General features: G+C 40.4%; 1 protein-coding gene across 1 annotated transcript; it reads left to right on the top strand.

The window, feature by feature from the left end:
* Positions 1-4,788: 4,788 nt before the first annotated feature.
* On the top strand, positions 4,789-19,644 carry LOC106024933 (mucin-5AC-like). Its single transcript, XM_034290993.1, has 17 exons — positions 4,789-4,796; positions 11,050-11,447; positions 11,964-12,022; positions 12,234-12,364; positions 12,693-13,090; positions 13,607-13,665; positions 13,877-14,007; positions 14,336-14,733; positions 15,250-15,308; positions 15,520-15,650; positions 15,979-16,376; positions 16,893-16,951; positions 17,163-17,293; positions 17,622-18,019; positions 18,536-18,594; positions 18,806-18,936; positions 19,272-19,644. Exons 2-17 carry the CDS (start codon positions 11,067-11,069, stop codon positions 19,373-19,375), a joined length of 3,027 nt encoding a protein of 1,008 aa, XP_034146884.1. The 5' UTR covers positions 4,789-4,796; positions 11,050-11,066; the 3' UTR covers positions 19,376-19,644.
* The last annotated feature ends 2,588 nt before the right edge of the window (positions 19,645-22,232 follow it).

Here is a 22,232-nt window from a genome sequence, read left to right as displayed (position 1 = left end):
GGCAGGGACGGCGGTAGTGATTGCTGTAGGAGCGGCGGAGGTGACGGAGGCAGGGACGGCGGTAGTGATGGCTGTAGGAGCGGCGGAGGTGACGGCTGTAGGAGTGGCATAGGTGACGGAGGCAGGGACGGCGGTAGTGATGGCTGTAGGAATCGCGGCGGCAGTGACAGCTGCCATTGCAGATGCGGTGCTGACTTATATTGCTGCCGGTGGTGACAACTGCAATTATGGTGGTGGTGACAGCAGTAGGAATAGCGGTGGTGACAGCTGCAGTTGTAGTGTCAGTTGGAGCAGCTGTTTGATTGGTTGTTGAGGTTGCTGTGCTAGTTGTAGGAGTACCTACAAAATGACAATTTAATGCATGTCATAATATCTCTGTGAGAATGTAGTCATGGTGACAGTTGGAGTGGTGGTGACAGATGAATGTAGTCATGGTGACAGTTGGAGTGGTGGTGACAGATGAATGTAGTCATGGTGACCGATGGAGTGGTGGTGACAAATGAATGTAGTCATGGCGACCGATGGAGTGTTGGTGACGAATGTACACTCACCTAAAGGATTATTAGGAACACCATACTAAAACTGTGTTTGACCCCCTTTCGCCTTCAGAACTGCCTTAATTCTACATGGCATTGATTCAACAAGATGCTGAAAGCATTCTTTAGAAATGTTGGCCCATATTGATAGGATAGCATCATGCAGTTGATGGAGATTTGTGGGATGCACATCCAAGGCACGAAGCTCCCGTTCCACCACATCCCAAAGATGCTCTATTGGGTTGAGATCTGGTGACTGTGGGGGCCATTTCACTACAGTGAACTCATTCTTATGTTCAAGAAACCAATTTGAAATGATTCGAGCTTTGTGACATGGTGCATTATCCTGCTGGAAGTAGCCATCAGAGGATGGGTACATGGTGGTCATAAAGGGATGGACATGGTCAGAAACAATGCTCAGGTAGGCCGTGGCATTTAAACGATGCCCAATTGGCACTAAGGGGTCTAAAGTGTGCCAAGAAAACATCCCCCACACCATTACACCACCACCAGCAGCCTGCACAGTGGTAACAAGGCATGATGGATCCATGTTCTCATTCGGTTTACGCCAAATTCTGACTCTACCATCTGAATGTCTCAACAGAAATCGAGACTCATCAGACCAGGCAACATTCTTCCAGTCTTCAACTGTCCAATTTTGGTGAGCTCGTGCAAATTGTAGCCTCTTTTTCCTTTTTGTAGTGGAAAAAGAGGCTACAGGAGTGACGGAGGTGACGGCTGTGGGTCATGTTTTTATACATATTTTATATTGTCATTTTGAATTCAACACCATATTGTCTATATTCACCTCTGGACACCAGTCAGAGAGGAAAAAAAAACTAATTTCACTTTGCCAAAGTACCTGAGGTAATTCTGAAAAATTGTCAGGTTTTCAAGTGCCATGTTTCTGTTAGAGATGGCTTGTCCTTAGTTAAACTACCTGGTAAAAATAACAGACCTGTTCAAACTTGAGTGCTAGTGGTCTGACTGGAGAGTCTTTGCCACCTGCGCTTTCACCACTTGTCCTTTGACATGAACTTGCTGCCATTTAAAGGGAGGATAGACAGAGCTGGTTCAAAATCTGGTTGTTTGTGGTGTCCACTGACTGCCTCTCATTACACGGTAACCCTTAACAACAAAGGAGGAGTGCAGACCCACCATGAAGTGGGCGGGGGGTATTCCCTGTGATGTCAGAGCCTCAGTGAAGGGCCCTCTATCAAATAATGTAGCTAGCTAGTCGACATTAAGCTGAAAGAGGAAGCTCATACTTCCCAGAAGTTCCCCCAGCTCTCATAGTGTCTTGTGTTGATTAATTATAAGCGTTACGACAAGACTGAAATTCAAACTCTGTGATAATTAACCAAACAATCTACATTCAGGATTAGACCCACTTGTTGTGTAAATCTTGGTGAGTAACGGTTTCTAAACTAACGTATTAGGCCACACTGAATTCCTTGCCCCACATATAAAGGTACCGAGGACCCACATATAAAGGTACCGATGACCCACATTTAAAGGTACCAATGACCCACATATAAAGGTACTGATGACCCACATTTAAAGGTACCGATGACCCACATATAAAGGTACTGATGACCCACATATAAAGGTACCGATGACCCACATATAAAGGTACCGTTGACCCACATTTAAAGGTACCGATGACCCACATATAAAGGTACCAATGACCCACATTTAAAGGTAGCCAGTCAAGATTCAAATCATCAAAGACACAGAGAGACGATGAGAGGGAGGTGTGATTACCCCCTGGGATCAAGGAAGTAAACCTGTTAGACTCCTCCCTCCCTCCTGGTTTACTGATCAGTCCTGCAGTACATATTTACCCTGAACCCACCCTCTCTCTCACTACATCTCATTTTCCAACACCTTTTCACTGTATTCATTATAAAAATAAATAGTCTCTGAAACGCAGTAGCCACTGGCTACTAGACCATTTTCAGCATTGATGTCCAACTCCTAAACAGTTTAATTAACAGTCGGATGTAGTGTGTTGACTGGAGTAGACCGTTTGTAGTCTTTCCTTATTACACATTGTGTCTCTACATTAAATTGAATACGTGACACGTAAAATAATGTCATTTTCTTATTTACTTTACTATGACAACTCTCACCGTTCCTTTCTACTTGTTTGTTCAACGACAGGGTCCCATGCTCCAGGTCTTTCTCCTCTGTACATATTTTGAATGCGTCATTTCAGCACACAATGTCCCTCCTTGGCCCTTCACATTAAACCCTAAACCCTCAGGGGTTTCTATGGAAGCCTGGCTCCACGTAACTTAAATCACATGGGTGCATGGCCTGACCTGCTGGGGATTCTCTGGGTACCAGTTTTAACTACATCTGTAGTAAAAGTCAGTTACAAAACTATGATGCATCAGCAGAAATCAACTACCTGGAAATGTCAGAGAATAAGAGGATGACAGTGGGAAATGACAGAGAATGAGAGGATGACAGTGGGAAATGACAGAGAATGAGAGGATGACAGTGGGAAATGTCAGAGAATAAGAGGATGACAGTGGGAAATGACAGAGAATGAGAGGATGACAGTGGGAAATGACAGAGAATGAGAGGATGACAGTGGGAAATGTCAGAGTAAGAGAGGATGACAGAGGGAAATGTCAGAGTAAGAGAGGATGACAGTGGGAAATGTCAGAGAAAGAGAGGATGACAGTGGGAAATGACAGAGAATGAGAGGATGACAGTAGGAAATGACAGAGAATGAGAGGATGACAGTGGGAAATGACAGAGAATGAAAGGATGACACGCTGTCTCCAATGCATGTACTGCCTCAGCATGGGTTCAAATCCAGCACACATCTCTGTGCATCAATTATCTTCTGTCATGCCCAACCATCTCTAATGTAACAAATCTGACAGAGAAACCAAAATGAACGTGTTTCAAACTGATGATTTGGACACCCAATGTGGCATTTGCACCCCCCTCCTATCTCACCCCCCCCCCCCCCCCCCCGCTCCTAACTCACCCCCCCCCCCCCCCCCCCCCCGCTCCTAACTCACCCCCCCCCCGCTCATAACTCATTCCCTCCCCCTCATTTGAATGATATCTGGAGCATGAGACAAACAACCTGGAACAGGCTGGTCAACATTTTGACAGCCAAGATACACAAATTATATGGCAAACTAGTACACCACTCAGTGTTTGCCAGTCATTAATATTCTGTGCCCTGGAAATATGTATCTGTAGTTTATCTTTAGGTCTCGTTTTTTTGAGCGTCATTTCACATTTGACCGGACTACCTATCACTGCTCCTGACTGACACCACGTCTTAGATTAACAACTATTTATTTTCAGGTAAGATGCACTTGAGTGAAATGTGATGGTGATGATTGTTCATTTTTCAGCCAATCTTGTTGGTTTTTTAGAACATCTGAGTCATCTGATGTAATTTCAAACTTAAACTGCTTTTTGAAATGCATTTAATTATTTATTTTAAACAGTCCTCAGTAATGGTTTATTTGACCAGGTGCATATCAAGCCCTTCTCTCTGTCTTGTTACTATAGAGAAGTGTACATTTAATTACTTATACAAGATAAGTGAAAGTATTACATTCTTGTATCTTTATTCCCTATTAAATACATTGTTTTTTCCAGCCAATGATGACATACATCCTTGTTTGTCTAGCCAATGGAGATATAAACCCTGGTTGGTCTAGCCAATAGGGACAGACACCCTGGTTGGTCTAGCCAATGGGGACAGACACCCTGGTTGGTCTAGCCAATGGGGACAGACACCCGGGTTGGTCTAGCCAATGGGGACATACACCCTGGTTGGTCTAGCCAATGGGGACATACACCCCTGGCATAACAAGCAGCTGGCTGTACCAGCTGAGCCAAAGGACACAACAACACACAAGACTGGAGGATTGAAAGTACAGTGTTTATTGATGATTAGTGCATGTATTGTATCTCCACAGGATCTTACGAAGATATGGAGGAAAGAAAACATCTAATGATTCTAATCCTGTTAGCAGGAAAGTAACGTGTGTGTGTGTGTCTGTGCCTTTAGGGTAAAACCCTAATTAGCTTAAATATTTGAATGTTCCACCTTTTAGGTAGTTGGAAATGAGTGATGAATATCAAGTGGATCTTTGTTCTGTATCTATGTATAGTAGATATAAATTATAATGGACTGGAATGTATTCTGGTTTGATATTTTCCTAAATAATTTTCAAACAGGACTATTGGGGACAACATCAGCCAAAAATATGTCAACAATAGGTAATGTTCCTTTACATGCAACAACATACCTACTACTACTACAACATAATCCATTATATCAACATACAGTGAGGGAAAAAAGTATTTGATCCCCTGCTGATTTTGTATGTTTTCCCACTGCTAAAGAAATGATCAGTTTAATTTTAATGGTAAGTTTATTTGAATAGTGCGTGACAGAATAACAACAAAAAAATCCAGAAAAACACATGTCAAACATGTTATAAATTGATTTGTATTTTAATGAGTGAAATAAGTATTCGACCGCCCTGCAAAACATGACTTAATACTTGGTGGCAAACCCTTTCAAACGTTTCTTGTAGTTGGCCACCAGGTTTGCACACGTTTAAGGAGGGATTTTGTCCCGCTCCTCTTTACAGAACTTCTCTAAATCCTTAAGGTTTTGAGGCTGACGTTTGGCAACTCAAAACTTTAGCTCCCTCCACAGATTTTCTATGGGATTAAGGTCTGGAGACTGGCTAGGCCACTCCAGGACCTTAATGTGATTTCTTGAGCAGGGGGACCTTGCGGGCGCTGTAGGATTTCAGTCCTTCACGGCGTAGTGTGTTAACAATTTTATTCTTGGTGACTATGTTCCCAGCTGCCTTGAGAACATTGACAAGATCCTCCCGTGTAGTTCTGGGCTGATTCCTCACCGTTCTTATGATCATTGTAACTCCACAAAGTGATATCTTGCATGGAGCCCCAGACCGAGGGGAAATGACAGTTCTTTTGTGTTTCTTCCATTTGCAAATAATCGCACCAACTGTTGTCACCTTCTCACCAAGCTGCTTGGCGATGGTCTTGTAGCCCATTCCAGCCTTGTGTAGGTCTACAATCTTGTCCCTGACATCCTTGGGCAGCTCTTTGGTCTTGGCCATGGTGGAGAGTTTGGAATCTGATTGATTGCTTCTGTGGACAGGTATCTTTTATACAGGTAACAAAATGAGATTAGGAGCACTCCCTTTAAGAGTGTGCTCCATCTCAGCTCATTACCTGTATAAAAGACACCTGGGAGCCAGAAATGTATCTGATTGAGAAGGGATCAAATACTTATTTCACTCATTAAAATGCAAATCAATTTAAAGAATTTTTGACATGCGTGTTTCTGGATTTTGTTGTTGTTATTCTGTCTCTCACTGTTCAAATAAACATTACTCTGCTACTACTATACACAGTGGATATAAAAAGTCTACACACCCCTGTTAAAATGCCATGTTCTTGTGATGTAAAAGAATGAGACAAAGATAAATTATTTCAGAACTTTTTCCACCTTTAATGTGACTTATAACGTGAACAATTCAATTGAAAAACAAACTGAAATCTTTGAGGGGGAAAATTACAAATAAAACACTCACAATAACCTGGTTGCATAAGTGTGCACACCCTTAAACTAATACTTTGTTGAAGCATCTTTTGATTTTATTACAGCACTCAGTCTTTTTGGGTAGGAGTCTATTAGCATGGCACATGTTATTTTTTCTTGAAAAATGTATGCCCACTTTGAATTTGATGCCAGCAAAACGTTTCGAAAAAGTTAGGACAGGGGCAACAAAAAGCTGGAAAAGTTGTGTAATGCAAAAAAAACAAAAAAAACTTGTTGAATTCACACAACTAATCAGGTGTAAGGTTCTGTTTTGTTTTTGCTGTTCTTTAATGTAGCGTGTCCTTTTTGTTCAGATTGTTTTCACCTGTTTGTTGTTTAGTCCTCATTAGCACCCTATTCAAAGATTTACAAAAACTATTCTGTTGTGGAAATCATTGAATGGGCTCAGGAACACTTCTAAAAAGCACTTTGTGAACACAGTACATCGTTGCATCCACAAAAACTCTACCACGCAAAGAAAGAAACCAGGTATAAACAAGATCCAAAACTGCCGCAGCCTTTTCTTGGCCCAAGCTCATTTAAGATAGTCTGAGGCAAAGTGGAAAACTGTTTTGCAGTCTGACAAATCAAAATTAGAAATGTATGGTGTAGGGATGTATTAGTGCACATGGCATGGGTGATTTCCACATATGAGAAGGCACCATTAATTCTGAACAATATCTGCTGGTTTTGGAGCAACATGCTGTATGCTACCATCCAGATGATGTCTTTTTCAGAGAAGGCCTTGCTTATTTCAGTGCCCCAACATTTTTGGGAAGCAGGGATGTAAGCTACCAACATATTTTTAGTAATTGTGCAAAAGCGCTCCAAATCTGTCAGATTGCGAGGACATGTCCTGTGCACAGCCCTCTTCAGATCACCCCACATATGTTCAATTGGATTCAGGTCTGGGCTCAGGCTGGGCCATTCCAAAGCTTCTGGTGAAGCCATGCTTTTGTGGATTTGGATGTGTGCTTTGGGTTGTTGTCGTACTGAAACGTGAACTTCCTCTTCATCTTCAGCTTTCTAACGGATGCCTGAAGGTTTTGTGCCAGAATTGCCTGGTATTTGGAACTGTTCATAACTCCCTCCACCCTGACTAAGGCCCCGGTTTCAGCTGAAGTAAAACAGCCCCAAAGCGTGATGCTACCACCACCATGCTTCACTTTGGGTATGATGTTCTTTGGGTTATGTGCAGTGTTGTTTTTGAGCAATACATACCTTTTGAAATTATGGCCCAAAAGTTCAACCTTGGTTCAATCAGACCCTAACACATTTTCCCACATGCTTTTCGGGGACTTGATGTTTGTTTTTGCAAACTTCAGCCGGGCTTGGATGTTTTTCTTTGTAAGAAAAGGCTTCCGTCTTGCCACCCTACCCCATAGCCCATTCATATGAAGAATATGGGAGATTGTTGTCACATGTAGCACACAATCAGTACTTGCCAGAAATTCCTGCAGTTCCTTTAATGTTGCTGTAGGCCCCTTGGAAGCCTCCCTGACCAGTTTTCTTTTTGTCTTCTCATCAATTTTGGAGAAACGTCCAGTTCTTGGTAATGACACTGTTGTGCCATATTTTCTCCACTTGATGATGACTTTCTTCACTGTGTTCCATGGTATATCTAATGTTTTGGGAATAATTTTGTACCCTTCTCCAGACTGATATCTTTCAACAATGAGATCCCTCTGATGCTGTGGAAGCTCTCTGTGGACCATGGCTTTTTCTCTGAGATGCAACTAAGAAAATGTCAGGAAAATCCTATTAGAACAGCTGAACTTTGTTTTTGATTAATTAGAGTCACATTAAATGATGCCAGGTGTGTAATGACTTCTATTTAACATGAGTTTGAATGTGATTGGTTAATTCTGAACACAGCCACATCCCCAGTTTTAAGAGGGTGTGCACACTTATGCAACCAGGTTATTGTAAGGTTTTTATTTTTTCATTTTTCCCCCTTGAAGATTTCTATTTGTTTTTCCATTGAATTGTTCACATTATAGGTCACATTAAAAGTGGAAGAAGTTCTGACATGATTTATCTTTGTCTCATTCTTTAACATCACAAAAACCTTGCATTTTAACAGGGGTGTGTAGACTGTTTATATCCACTGTATACTCTGAGTTTGACCACACCCAATAATCACAAAAAAAATACTGTATGTTCCAACTTCCTTAACCCAAACTTAAAAATTAGTTAATAAATCAAAAAACGTACATCATCATCATACAGGGGAGGACTGGCCATCTGGCAGTGGTGTGTTAGGAATACCACTGATTGGTCCCAGTCCACCCCTTTACCTGCTTACAAATTAAAAAAAATAGCTCCAAGTCAATACCTTCAAATATTACAATACTACAACTAGGAAATTCAGCACCTTTAAATATAACAATCTTGTCACATGGAAATTATATTTCTGCTGGAATAGCTAAAGCAGTAAAATTACTGTTGTTTCCATGATAACTAACGTATTGCTTATCCTTTCCTTCAACAGGAAATGACACCACTTCAATGGCTGCTGCAAATGACACCAATTCAATAGCTGCTCTAAATACCACCACTTCAACGGCTGCTCCAAACTTTACCAATTCAACGGCTGCTCCAAATACCACCAATTCAACGGCTGCTCCAAACTTTACCAATTCAACGGCTGCTCCAAACTTTACCAATTCAACGGCTGCTCCAAATACCACCAATTCAACGGCTGCCCCAAGTGCCACAAATTCCACAGCTGCTCCAAATACCACCACTTCAACGGCTGCTCCAAACTTTACCAATTCAACGGCTGCTCCAAATACCACCAATTCAACGGTTGCTCCAAACTTTACCAATTCAACGGCTGCTCCAAACTTTACCAATTCAACGGCTGCTCCAAATACCACCAATTCAACGGCTGCCCCAAGTGCCACAAATTCCACAGCTGCTCCAAATACCACCATTTCAACGGCTGCTCCAAACTTTACCAATTCAACGGCTGCTCCAAATACCACCAATTCAACGGCTGCCCCAAGTGCCACAAATTCCACAGCTGCTCCAAATACCACCACTTCAACGGCTGCTCCAAACTTTACCAATTCAACGGCTGCTCCAAATACCACCAATTCAACGGTTGCTCCAAACTTTACCAATTCAACGGCTGCTCCAAACTTTACCAATTCAACGGCTGCTCCAAATACCACCAATTCAACGGCTGCCCCAAGTGCCACAAATTCCACAGCTGCTCCAAATACCACCATTTCAACGGCTGCTCCAAACTTTACCAATTCAACGGCTGCTCCAAATACCACCAATTCAACGGCTGCTCCAAACTTTACCAATTCAACGGCTGCTCCAAACTTTACCAATTCAACGGCTGCTCCAAATACCACCAATTCAACGGCTGCCCCAAGTGCCACAAATTCCACAGCTGCTCCAAATACCACCAATTCAACGACTGGTCCAAATGCCACCAATTCAACGACTGGTCCAAATGCTAGTTCCACAGCAGCTGTCACCAACACCACTGCTGCTCCTGCACCAAGTGACCCTCCATCTCCCAGTGAAGGATCTCTGAGTCTTCAATTCAGTCTAAACCAGAACTTCACCTCAGATCTCTCTGACCCAACATCTTCAGGGTTTAAGACTCTGTCTTCCACAGTGGTCTCACAGGTTAGTACTGAGATATCTCATAATCAACATACATCAGTGTTGGGGTCGAATCCATTTCACCTTCAGTAAGTTCGGGCATCTTGAAATTCTAATTCAAATCATTGGTACCGCCTTTCAGTAAAGTGTATGTGGAACTGGAATTTCTTTATCTAACAACATTTCTGAATTGAATTGACCTCAACCCCAATATACATCAATATAAATCAACACAAAGCTTTCTTCATGTCTACAGTTTTCTGTTAATTAAGGTTTACACTGGTAATCTTTTAAATGTTAACAAGATGAATGCGATCAGTTGTTAATCACAAACTCATGATTTAACCTTGAGTTCTCTGGATTTGCGAACCATTCAGAGAGCTGGCCCATGTAATCTAACAACAAATATTTATGGACTGGCATCCACCCACATGATTCTTCTCTTAATATGAATAAAAACCTCTACCTTGCAGTCAAGTGATTACTGGCCCTGTTTTAATTTGGAATGAAATGATGGTAATTATGTGATGATCTTTAAAGGTGAACACAGTGTTTTCCAAAACCACAGGCTTTCTTCGTTCTCTTGTCAACTCATTCAAGTAAGTGTGTAAATTATTTGAGGACGATAATTTATGTTTATTTAAAAATAACAGTTATGATAATGAATACATTTATCATAGTTTCTAAAATGTCCATTGTTATCTATTTTACGTTCCCTGGCAATATAACAAAATGTTCCTGCCAATAAAGGCCATTAGAAGGGAAGTTCAAGATTTCAGATTGTTGTCATTGTTCTCTTCTCCTGTGTAGGAGTGGATCTGTCGTCACCAGCATGACTCTGGTGTTTGCCAACAAATCTGTGGTTCCCAGCACTGCCAGCATTCTGTCAACCTTCACCAACAGTAACACCTCCCTGAACATTGTACCTAATAGCATCACTGGTAAGTATTCACAGTCAGAGGCGGACTGACCATCAGGCATTTCAGGCAAAAGCCATTTGAGCATCTGGCATCACCATCTGGCAATGGGCCGGTGTGTTAGGAATACCACTGATTGGTCCCAGTCCACCCCTTTACCTGCTAACAAATTAAAAAAACAGCTCCAAGTCAATACCTTCAAATATTACAATACTACAACTAGGAAATGCAGCACCTTTAAATATAACAATCTTGTCACATGGAAATTACATTTCTGCTGGAATAGCTAAAGTAGTAAAATTACTGTTGTTTCCATGATAACTAACGTATTGCTTATCCTTTCCTTAAACAGGAAATGACACCACTTCAATGGCTGCTGCAAATGACACCAATTCAATGGCTGCTCTAAATACCACCACTTCAACGGCTGTTCCAAATACCACCACTTCAACGGCTGCTCCAAATGCCACCAATTCAACGGCTGCCCCAATTGCCACAAATTCCACAGCTGCTCCAAATGTTACCAATTCAACGGCTGCTCCAAATGTTACCAATTCCACGACTGGTCCAAATGCTAGTTCCACAGCAGCTGTCACCAACGCCACTGCTGCTCTTGCACCAAGTGACCCTCCATCTCCCAGTGAAGGATCTCTGAGTCTTCAATTCAGTCTAAACCAGAACTTCTCCTCAGAACTCTCAGACCCGACATCTTCAGGGTTTAAGACTCTGTCTTCCACAGTGGTCTCACAGGTTAGTACTGAGATATCTCATAATCAACATACATCAGTGTTGGGGTCGAATCCATTTCACCTTCAGTAAGTTCGGGCATCTTGAAATTCTAATTCAAATCATTGGTACCGCCTTTCAGTAAAGTGTATGTGGAACTGGAATTTCTTTATCTAACAACATTTCTGAATTGAATTGACCTCAACCCCAATATACATCAATATAAATCAACACAAAGCTTTCTTCATGTCTACAGTTTTCTGTTAATTAAGGTTTACACTGGTAATCTTTTAAATGTTAACAAGATGAATGCGATCAGTTGTTAATCACAAACTCATGATTTAACCTTGAGTTCTCTGGATTTGCGAGCCATTCAGAGAGCTGGCCCATGTAATCTAACAACAAATATTTATGGACTGGCATCCACCCACATGATTCTTCTCTTAATATGAATAAAAACCTCTACCTTGCAGTCAAGTGATTACTGGCCCTGTTTTAATTTGGAATGAAATGATGGTAATTATGTGATGATCTTTAAAGGTGAACACAGTGTTTTCCAAAACCACAGGCTTTCTTCGTTCTCTTGTCAACTCATTCAAGTAAGTGTGTAAATTATTTGAGGACGATAATTTATGTTTATTTAAAAATAACAGTTATGATAATGAATACATTTATCATAGTTTCTAAAATGTCCATTGTTATCTATTTTACGTTCCCTGGCAATATAACAAAATGTTCCTGCCAATAAAGGCCATTAGAAGGGAAGTTCAAGATTTCAGATTGTTGTCATTGTTCTCTTCTCCTGTGTAGGAGTGGATCTGTCGTCACCAGCATGACTCTGGTGTTTGCCAACAAATCTGTGGTTCCCAGCACTGCCAGCATTCTGTCAACCTTCACCAACAGTAACACCTCCCTGAACATTGTACCTAATAGCATCACTGGTAAGTATTCACAGTCAGAGGCGGACTGACCATCAGGCATTTCAGGCAAAAGCCATTTGAGCATCTGGCATCACCATCTGGCAATGGGCCGGTGTGTTAGGAATACCACTGATTGGTCCCAGTCCACCCCTTTACCTGCTTACAAATTAAAAAAACAGCTCCAAGTCAATACCTTCAAATATTACAATACTACAACTAGGAAATGCAGCACCTTTAAATATAACAATCTTGTCACATGGAAATTACATTTCTGCTGGAATAGCTAAAGTAGTAAAATTACTGTTGTTTCCATGATAACTAACGTATTGCTTATCCTTTCCTTAAACAGGAAATGACACCACTTCAATGGCTGCTGCAAATGACACCAATTCAATGGCTGCTCTAAATACCACCACTTCAACGGCTGTTCCAAATACCACCACTTCAACGGCTGCTCCAAATGCCACCAATTCAACGGCTGCCCCAATTGCCACAAATTCCACAGCTGCTCCAAATGTTACCAATTCAACGGCTGCTCCAAATGTTACCAATTCCACGACTGGTCCAAATGCTAGTTCCACAGCAGCTGTCACCAACGCCACTGCTGCTCTTGCACCAAGTGACCCTCCATCTCCCAGTGAAGGATCTCTGAGTCTTCAATTCAGTCTAAACCAGAACTTCTCCTCAGAACTCTCAGACCCGACATCTTCAGGGTTTAAGACTCTGTCTTCCACAGTGGTCTCACAGGTTAGTACTGAGATATCTCATAATCAACATACATCAGTGTTGGGGTCGAATCCATTTCACCTTCAGTAAGTTCGGGCATCTTGAAATTCTAATTCAAATCATTGGTACCGCCTTTCAGTAAAGTGTATGTGGAACTGGAATTTCTTTATCTAACAACATTTCTGAATTGAATTGACCTCAACCCCAATATACATCAATATAAATCAACACAAAGCTTTCTTCATGTCTACAGTTTTCTGTTAATTAAGGTTTACACTGGTAATCTTTTAAATGTTAACAAGATGAATGCGATCAGTTGTTAATCACAAACTCATGATTTAACCTTGAGTTCTCTGGATTTGCGAGCCATTCAGAGAGCTGGCCCATGTAATCTAACAACAAATATTTATGGACTGGCATCCACCCACATGATTCTTCTCTTAATATGAATAAAAACCTCTACCTTGCAGTCAAGTGATTACTGGCCCTGTTTTAATTTGGAATGAAATGATGGTAATTATGTGATGATCTTTAAAGGTGAACACAGTGTTTTCCAAAACCACAGGCTTTCTTCGTTCTCTTGTCAACTCATTCAAGTAAGTGTGTAAATTATTTGAGGACGATAATTTATGTTTATTTAAAAATAACAGTTATGATAATGAATACATTTATCATAGTTTCTAAAATGTCCATTGTTATCTATTTTACGTTCCCTGGCAATATAACAAAATGTTCCTGCCAATAAAGGCCATTAGAAGGGAAGTTCAAGATTTCAGATTGTTGTCATTGTTCTCTTCTCCTGTGTAGGAGTGGATCTGTCGTCACCAGCATGACTCTGGTGTTTGCCAACAAATCTGTGGTTCCCAGCACTGCCAGCATTCTGTCAACCTTCACCAACAGTAACACCTCCCTGAACATTGTACCTAATAGCATCACTGGTAAGTATTCACAGTCAGAGGCGGACTGACCATCAGGCATTTCAGGCAAAAGCCATTTGAGCATCTGGCATCACCATCTGGCAATGGGCCGGTGTGTTAGGAATACCACTGATTGGTCCCAGTCCACCCCTTTACCTGCTTACAAATTAAAAAAACAGCTCCAAGTCAATACCTTCAAATATTACAATACTACAACTAGGAAATGCAGCACCTTTAAATATAACAATCTTGTCACATGGAAATTACATTTCTGCTGGAATAGCTAAAGTAGTAAAATTACTGTTGTTTCCATGATAACTAACGTATTGCTTATCCTTTCCTTAAACAGGAAATGACACCACTTCAATGGCTGCTGCAAATGACACCAATTCAATGGCTGCTCTAAATACCACCACTTCAACGGCTGTTCCAAATACCACCACTTCAACGGCTGCTCCAAATGCCACCAATTCAACGGCTGCCCCAATTGCCACAAATTCCACAGCTGCTCCAAATGTTACCAATTCAACGGCTGCTCCAAATGTTACCAATTCCACGACTGGTCCAAATGCTAGTTCCACAGCAGCTGTCACCAACGCCACTGCTGCTCTTGCACCAAGTGACCCTCCATCTCCCAGTGAAGGATCTCTGAGTCTTCAATTCAGTCTAAACCAGAACTTCTCCTCAGAACTCTCAGACCCGACATCTTCAGGGTTTAAGACTCTGTCTTCCACAGTGGTCTCACAGGTTAGTACTGAGATATCTCATAATCAACATACATCAGTGTTGGGGTCGAATCCATTTCACCTTCAGTAAGTTCGGGCATCTTGAAATTCTAATTCAAATCATTGGTACCGCCTTTCAGTAAAGTGTATGTGGAACTGGAATTTCTTTATCTAACAACATTTCTGAATTGAATTGACCTCAACCCCAATATACATCAATATAAATCAACACAAAGCTTTCTTCATGTCTACAGTTTTCTGTTAATTAAGGTTTACACTGGTAATCTTTTAAATGTTAACAAGATGAATGCGATCAGTTGTTAATCACAAACTCATGATTTAACCTTGAGTTCTCTGGATTTGCGAGCCATTCAGAGAGCTGGCCCATGTAATCTAACAACAAATATTTATGGACTGGCATCCACCCACATGATTCTTCTCTTAATATGAATAAAAACCTCTACCTTGCAGTCAAGTGATTACTGGCCCTGTTTTAATTTGGAATGAAATGATGGTAATTATGTGATGATCTTTAAAGGTGAACACAGTGTTTTCCAAAACCACAGGCTTTCTTCGTTCTCTTGTCAACTCATTCAAGTAAGTGTGTAAATTATTTGAGGACGATAATTTATGTTTATTTAAAAATAACAGTTATGATAATGAATACATTTATCATAGTTTCTAAAATGTCCATTGTTATCTATTTTACGTTCCCTGGCAATATAACAAAATGTTCCTGCCAATAAAGGCCATTAGAAGGGAAGTTCAAGATTTCAGATTGTTGTCATTGTTCTCTTCTCCTGTGTAGGAGTGGATCTGTCGTCACCAGCATGACTCTGGTGTTTGCCAACAAATCTGTGGTTCCCAGCACTGCCAGCATTCTGTCAACCTTCACCAACAGTAACACCTCCCTGAACATTGTACCTAATAGCATCACTGGTAAGTATTCACAGTCAGAGGCGGACTGACCATCAGGCATTTCAGGCAAAAGCCATTTGAGCATCTGGCATCACCATCTGGCAATGGGCCGGTGTGTTAGGAATACCACTGATTGGTCCCAGTCCACCCCTTTACCTGCTTACAAATTAAAAAAACAGCTCCAAGTCAATACCTTCAAATATTACAATACTACAACTAGGAAATGCAGCACCTTTAAATATAACAATCTTGTCACATGGAAATTACATTTCTGCTGGAATAGCTAAAGTAGTAAAATTACTGTTGTTTCCATGATAACTAACGTATTGCTTATCCTTTCCTTAAACAGGAAATGACACCACTTCAATGGCTGCTGCAAATGACACCAATTCAATGGCTGCTCTAAATACCACCACTTCAACGGCTGTTCCAAATACCACCACTTCAACGGCTGCTCCAAATGCCACCAATTCAACGGCTGCCCCAATTGCCACAAATTCCACAGCTGCTCCAAATGTTACCAATTCAACGGCTGCTCCAAATGTTACCAATTCCACGACTGGTCCAAATGCTAGTTCCACAGCAGCTGTCACCAACGCCACTGCTGCTCTTGCACCAAGTGACCCTCCATCTCCCAGTGAAGGATCTCTGAGTCTTCAATTCAGTCTAAACCAGAACTTCTCCTCAGAACTCTCAGACCCGACATCTTCAGGGTTTAAGACTCTGTCTTCCACAGTGGTCTCACAGGTTAGTACTGAGATATCTCATAATCAACATACATCAGTGTTGGGGTCGAATCCATTTCACCTTCAGTAAGTTCGGGCATCTTGAAATTCTAATTCAAATCATTGGTACCGCCTTTCAGTAAAGTGTATGTGGAACTGGAATTTCTTTATCTAACAACATTTCTGAATTGAATTGACCTCAACCCCAATATACATCAATATAAATCAACACAAAGCTTTCTTCATGTCTACAGTTTTCTGTTAATTAAGGTTTACACTGGTAATCTTTTAAATGTTAACAAGATGAATGCGATCAGTTGTTAATCACAAACTCATGATTTAACCTTGAGTTCTCTGGATTTGCGAGCCATTCAGAGAGCTGGCCCATGTAATCTAACAACAAATATTTATGGACTGGCATCCACCCACATGATTCTTCTCTTAATATGAATAAAAACCTCTACCTTGCAGTCAAGTGATTACTGGCCCTGTTTTAATTTGGAATGAAATGATGGTAATTATGTGATGATCTTTAAAGGTGAACACAGTGTTTTCCAAAACCACAGGCTTTCTTCGTTCTCTTGTCAACTCATTCAAGTAAGTGTGTAAATTATTTGAGGACGATAATTTATGTTTATTTAAAAATAACAGTTATGATAATGAATACATTTATCATAGTTTCTAAAATGTCCATTGTTATCTATTTTACGTTCCCTGGCAATATAACAAAATGTTCCTGCCAATAAAGGCCATTAGAAGGGAAGTTCAAGATTTCAGATTGTTGTCATTGTTCTCTTCTCCTGTGTAGGAGTGGATCTGTCGTCACCAGCATGACTCTGGTGTTTGCCAACAAATCTGTGGTTCCCAGCACTGCCAGCATTCTGTCAACCTTCACCAACAGTAACACCTCCCTGAACATTGTACCTAATAGCATCACTGGTAAGTATTCACAGTCAGAGGCGGACTGACCATCAGGCATTTCAGGCAAAAGCCATTTGAGCATCTGGCATCACCATCTGGCAATGGGCCGGTGTGTTAGGAATACCACTGATTGGTCCCAGTCCACCCCTTTACCTGCTTACAAATTAAAAAAACAGCTCCAAGTCAATACCTTCAAATATTACAATACTACAACTAGGAAATGCAGCACCTTTAAATATAACAATCTTGTCACATGGAAATTACATTTCTGCTGGAATAGCTAAAGTAGTAAAATTACTGTTGTTTCCATGATAACTAACGTATTGCTTATCCTTTCCTTAAACAGGAAATGACACCACTTCAATGGCTGCTGCAAATGACACCAATTCAATGGCTGCTCTAAATACCACCACTTCAACGGCTGTTCCAAATACCACCACTTCAACGGCTGCTCCAAATGCCACCAATTCAACGGCTGCCCCAATTGCCACAAATTCCACAGCTGCTCCAAATGTTACCAATTCAACGGCTGCTCCAAATGTTACCAATTCCACGACTGGTCCAAATGCTAGTTCCACAGCAGCTGTCACCAACGCCACTGCTGCTCTTGCACCAAGTGACCCTCCATCTCCCAGTGAAGGATCTCTGAGTCTTCAATTCAGTCTAAACCAGAACTTCTCCTCAGAACTCTCAGACCCGACATCTTCAGGGTTTAAGACTCTGTCTTCCACAGTGGTCTCACAGGTTAGTACTGAGATATCTCATAATCAACATACATCAGTGTTGGGGTCGAATCCATTTCACCTTCAGTAAGTTCGGGCATCTTGAAATTCTAATTCAAATCATTGGTACCGCCTTTCAGTAAAGTGTATGTGGAACTGGAATTTCTTTATCTAACAACATTTCTGAATTGAATTGACCTCAACCCCAATATACATCAATATAAATCAACACAAAGCTTTCTTCATGTCTACAGTTTTCTGTTAATTAAGGTTTACACTGGTAATCTTTTAAATGTTAACAAGATGAATGCGATCAGTTGTTAATCACAAACTCATGATTTAACCTTGAGTTCTCTGGATTTGCGAGCCATTCAGAGAGCTGGCCCATGTAATCTAACAACAAATATTTATGGACTGGCATCCACCCACATGATTCTTCTCTTAATATGAATAAAAACCTCTACCTTGCAGTCAAGTGATTACTGGCCCTGTTTTAATTTGGAATGAAATGATGGTAATTATGTGATGATCTTTAAAGGTGAACACAGTGTTTTCCAAAACCACAGGCTTTCTTCGTTCTCTTGTCAACTCATTCAAGTAAGTGTGTAAATTATTTGAGGACGATAATTTATGTTTATTTAAAAATAACAGTTATGATAATGAATACATTTATCATAGTTTCTAAAATGTCCATTGTTATCTATTTTACGTTCCCTGGCAATATAACAAAATGTTCCTGCCAATAAAGGCCATTAGAAGGGAAGTTCAAGATTTCAGATTGTTGTCATTGTTCTCTTCTCCTGTGTAGGAGTGGATCTGTCGTCACCAGCATGACTCTGGTGTTTGCCAACAAATCTGTGGTTCCCAGCACTGCCAGCATTCTGTCAACCTTCACCAACAGTAACACCTCCCTGAACATTGTACCTAATAGCATCACTGGTAAGTATTCACAGTCAGAGGCGGACTGAACATCAGGCATTTCAGGCAAAAGCCATTTGAGCAAGTAAATTTTTAGCCAAGAGGACCTGTAGTCTCTCACTTGGATTTGTTGCCAGAGTGGATTATTATCAGGCTTATTTGTGGGCCTGTTTTGGGATCTAGGTAAATAAATGGGCCATGCATAAGAAATGCCAGGGCCAATAACTAGTCCCAGTCCACCTCAAGTCACCATCGGCATACAACAAAAGATCTACAGAGATTTCAACAGAAAAATTAAAAGATGCACCTACTTATATCATTCACTGAACAATATTTCTGTTTTCATACTTTTTCAGTGACATCAATGAGTTCAGGAAGTGATGCCCGACCCATTATCTCCTCCCTGACATCCTTACTGGTCACTTTGGCACTGCTAATGGTACAGCTATTGGCTAGCTAATAGCCTGGCTGTGGTGGCACTGGTTTAACCAATGGACTGTCCCCAGCTCTCAGAGAGACAGTCTAAATATGTATGTATGACCTTTTGTGAATAATAATACATTTGAATATGTATAATTATTATGGGATTAATCTAATCATAAATTATTTTGGGTGTGTTAGTTTCTAATTATTCAAATAGGCTTTCAAAAACTTTACATATAATTCAGAATTTGCAGATACCTTGTAAACAGCAACCTGCATATTGTTTGATATAAAATATTAGTTGTCACTGCCCTAAAAAATTAAATCTGTTAAATAATCATTGTTCCCTTTTGAATTATTCCCTATTTAACAGCTTGTAACTACTTATGTTTGAATATGTCATTATCTTCATCATCCTTGAAATATATACATTTTTATACACTAAGTCAAACACTTGTTCATCTTCAGTGTGTCTTGGTGGTTTTTGTTGGTTTAACAAGGCTGGTCTCTCTTTGTGCATTCCAGTGCTCATATTTAGGAATTCTGCTATCACTATGGGATTAAAGCACAGAGGCAACAAAGTTTGTTAGTAAAATTACTAGCAAAAATAAACAATTGTATTTACATATTATGTAAATGTTATTTATGTTTATGTTGTTGTAGTCTGAATAGGGCCTGAAAAAAAATTAATAGTATGTTACTGTAGCTAAGATGCCATCAACCTGATACTCCCCCATAGACCACTTTTCTGTGTAAAAGGCATGTTGTAATGCATCAGTTTCTGCAATTCATTAAGGATGAATATTGTGTCAAATCATGGCAAACAATAGTGGACCATGGTCGTGTCCATTTTGGTTTTGTAATACCACAATCTATGGAAAAGTGCAAAGTATAAGTATCCTACATGACCGTGTTTCCAAGAGAAGGAAAGTTGCTCACCAACACATGGAAAAACCAGATGCTGATGTTATGTTATGTTATGTTATTGAAACTGTTCGTCAACCAGAGCCGGTAATTGTCAGGCGAGGGCGTTATATGTAATTAATTGGGCAAACTAGAAAATTCTATTATCACTGATTGTGTGGCAAGGTCAATTCTTCAGAACGTGAACCAGTTGAATGGTCCCTTTGGCTGTGGATGTGGAGAAAATGTGCTGTCAGGGTCAGTGCCGGCCCGTGGGGTTGTGGGGCCCTAGGCAAGATCATGAAAATGGGCCCCTAGAAGACTCTAGACGTGACATTTCCTGCATGTCTATTGTTTCCCCCTTTTCGAGATGCATCGCTAACTCCTTCCATGCTGTCAGATGTTTGATGTGTTCAGGTGAGTTCTCCTGGATGTTTAAAATGGATGGTGCATTTTTCCAGTCATTTAATCCACTTCTGATTAAGTTGTATTCTTTTACAGAAAACAATTTACAGCAAAACCAGGAGAGTGCATTGCTTTTAGGTGAATAGCTTAGCCAGCTTCTCCTAATTTGCTCACCATTTACCAAAGTCCTGTAAAAGTAGTGTTGGTGACATGATCTACCATCTTCTCTTCTGGGAAATTTAAAGTCAAATTTTGGTTGCATTGGACCTCTGTTTACTAAATCAGATCTCATTGCACCTGACAAGACAAAAGGCCAGTCAGCTGGATCAAGAGGTGGAGCTTGCTGGACTTTAGCTGAAACATCTGCAGAAGGTGCCTCAGTTGGAGTTGTCTCTTCTGCTTGGGAATCAGATGGATGGGATTCTGAAGACTGCGGTTTTGCCTCAGGATCAGCAGATGACCCTTAAATATTAAATATACATTAACACAAATGAATGGACAGTGTAAAGGCTGATTTAAATAAAGTAGGCACAATGTTGTGTTGTACAATATAAATTAATACAACTAGTGTTTTATATCAGAGTGCAACTAAAAATTATAATCCTCCCCAGTAGCACTACGGAAACATTCTGATGTTGCGGCATCATGGACTGAGTCTGTGACTGTCGCTGCAGCTGTGTGTACTTTAAGAGATTTCAGCATAGCCCCTAGTACATAAAAGACAGAAAGCACACATGTAAAAAATTAAGCATATAAAATAAGGATAAATTAAAGGTGTTTTTGTAATGCATAAGATACTGTTACAATTATGCATAATGACTAGAAATGCAATACTACATTTCAGCTTAAGACCTTTATGATGATGATCACAATAACACTTTTTTCTTTGCATTATTTAGACATTTTATGGTGGGTTAAATATGAATTTGGAAAGGGGGAGAATATTTTTTGCGGGGAGGGACAATGGGTGGGGTGGGTTAGGACTGCATGATAATAATGAAATTAGATTTTGCTCAAAATTATAATCGTGATTAGTAATGACCGTTATTCTCAGTTGAGAAATTGCAGAAAAAGAGACAGTTAACGTAAAATAATTGCATAATTAACTAATCAAAAGGGGTAAAACGGCCATTTTGCGTACTCTTTACAACCTAATTACCCTTCCCCTAGGCTAGGCCTGAGATGGCCCGCCTTAATTTAAACAACTAACGTAGTATAACTTCATCAGAGGGTAAAAATCTATACAAAATGCATGGGGAGATAATTCTTAACACGCTGAATGTGGCCCAATCTTTCCATGTCTGTCTGTCTGCAATCATTGTATTGTTACATTTATTAATATTAAAACTAATACAGCAAAAAATAACGCATTATTTATAGACGTCAGAAGAACATACCTTTACTTTGAGCTTGTCTTTCTTCCTCAAACATTTTCCTCTTCCTCTTCTCAGCTCCTGACAGATGGCGTTGGGATGCCATTTCTATTAAAATTCTGATTTCAATTCAGTTAACTAAAAAGCATAGCTGAGTTGCTGACATGACTTCGACTCTGACGAGACTTTGTGACATTATGACAGACAAGAGGC

This window comes from Esox lucius, chromosome 25 (genome assembly GCF_011004845.1).
Source record: "Esox lucius isolate fEsoLuc1 chromosome 25, fEsoLuc1.pri, whole genome shotgun sequence".
Classification (NCBI taxonomy): domain Eukaryota; kingdom Metazoa; phylum Chordata; class Actinopteri; order Esociformes; family Esocidae; genus Esox; species Esox lucius.
This window is presented reverse-complemented; position numbering and strand designations above follow the sequence as displayed.

What these genes read in the sequence shown, in the direction of transcription:
- LOC106024933 (XM_034290993.1), top strand. Translation starts at nt 11,067, where the DNA reads ATGGCTGCTGCAAATGACACCAATTCAATGGCTGCTCTAAATACCACC. An exon ending in CTTCCACAGTGGTCTCACAG is followed by an intron (nt 13,091 to 13,606) that starts GTTAGTACTGAG and finishes TGATCTTTAAAG; the next exon opens with GTGAACACAGTGTTTTCCAA. An exon ending in TCTCTTGTCAACTCATTCAA is followed by an intron (nt 13,666 to 13,876) that starts GTAAGTGTGTAA and finishes TCTCCTGTGTAG; the next exon opens with GAGTGGATCTGTCGTCACCA.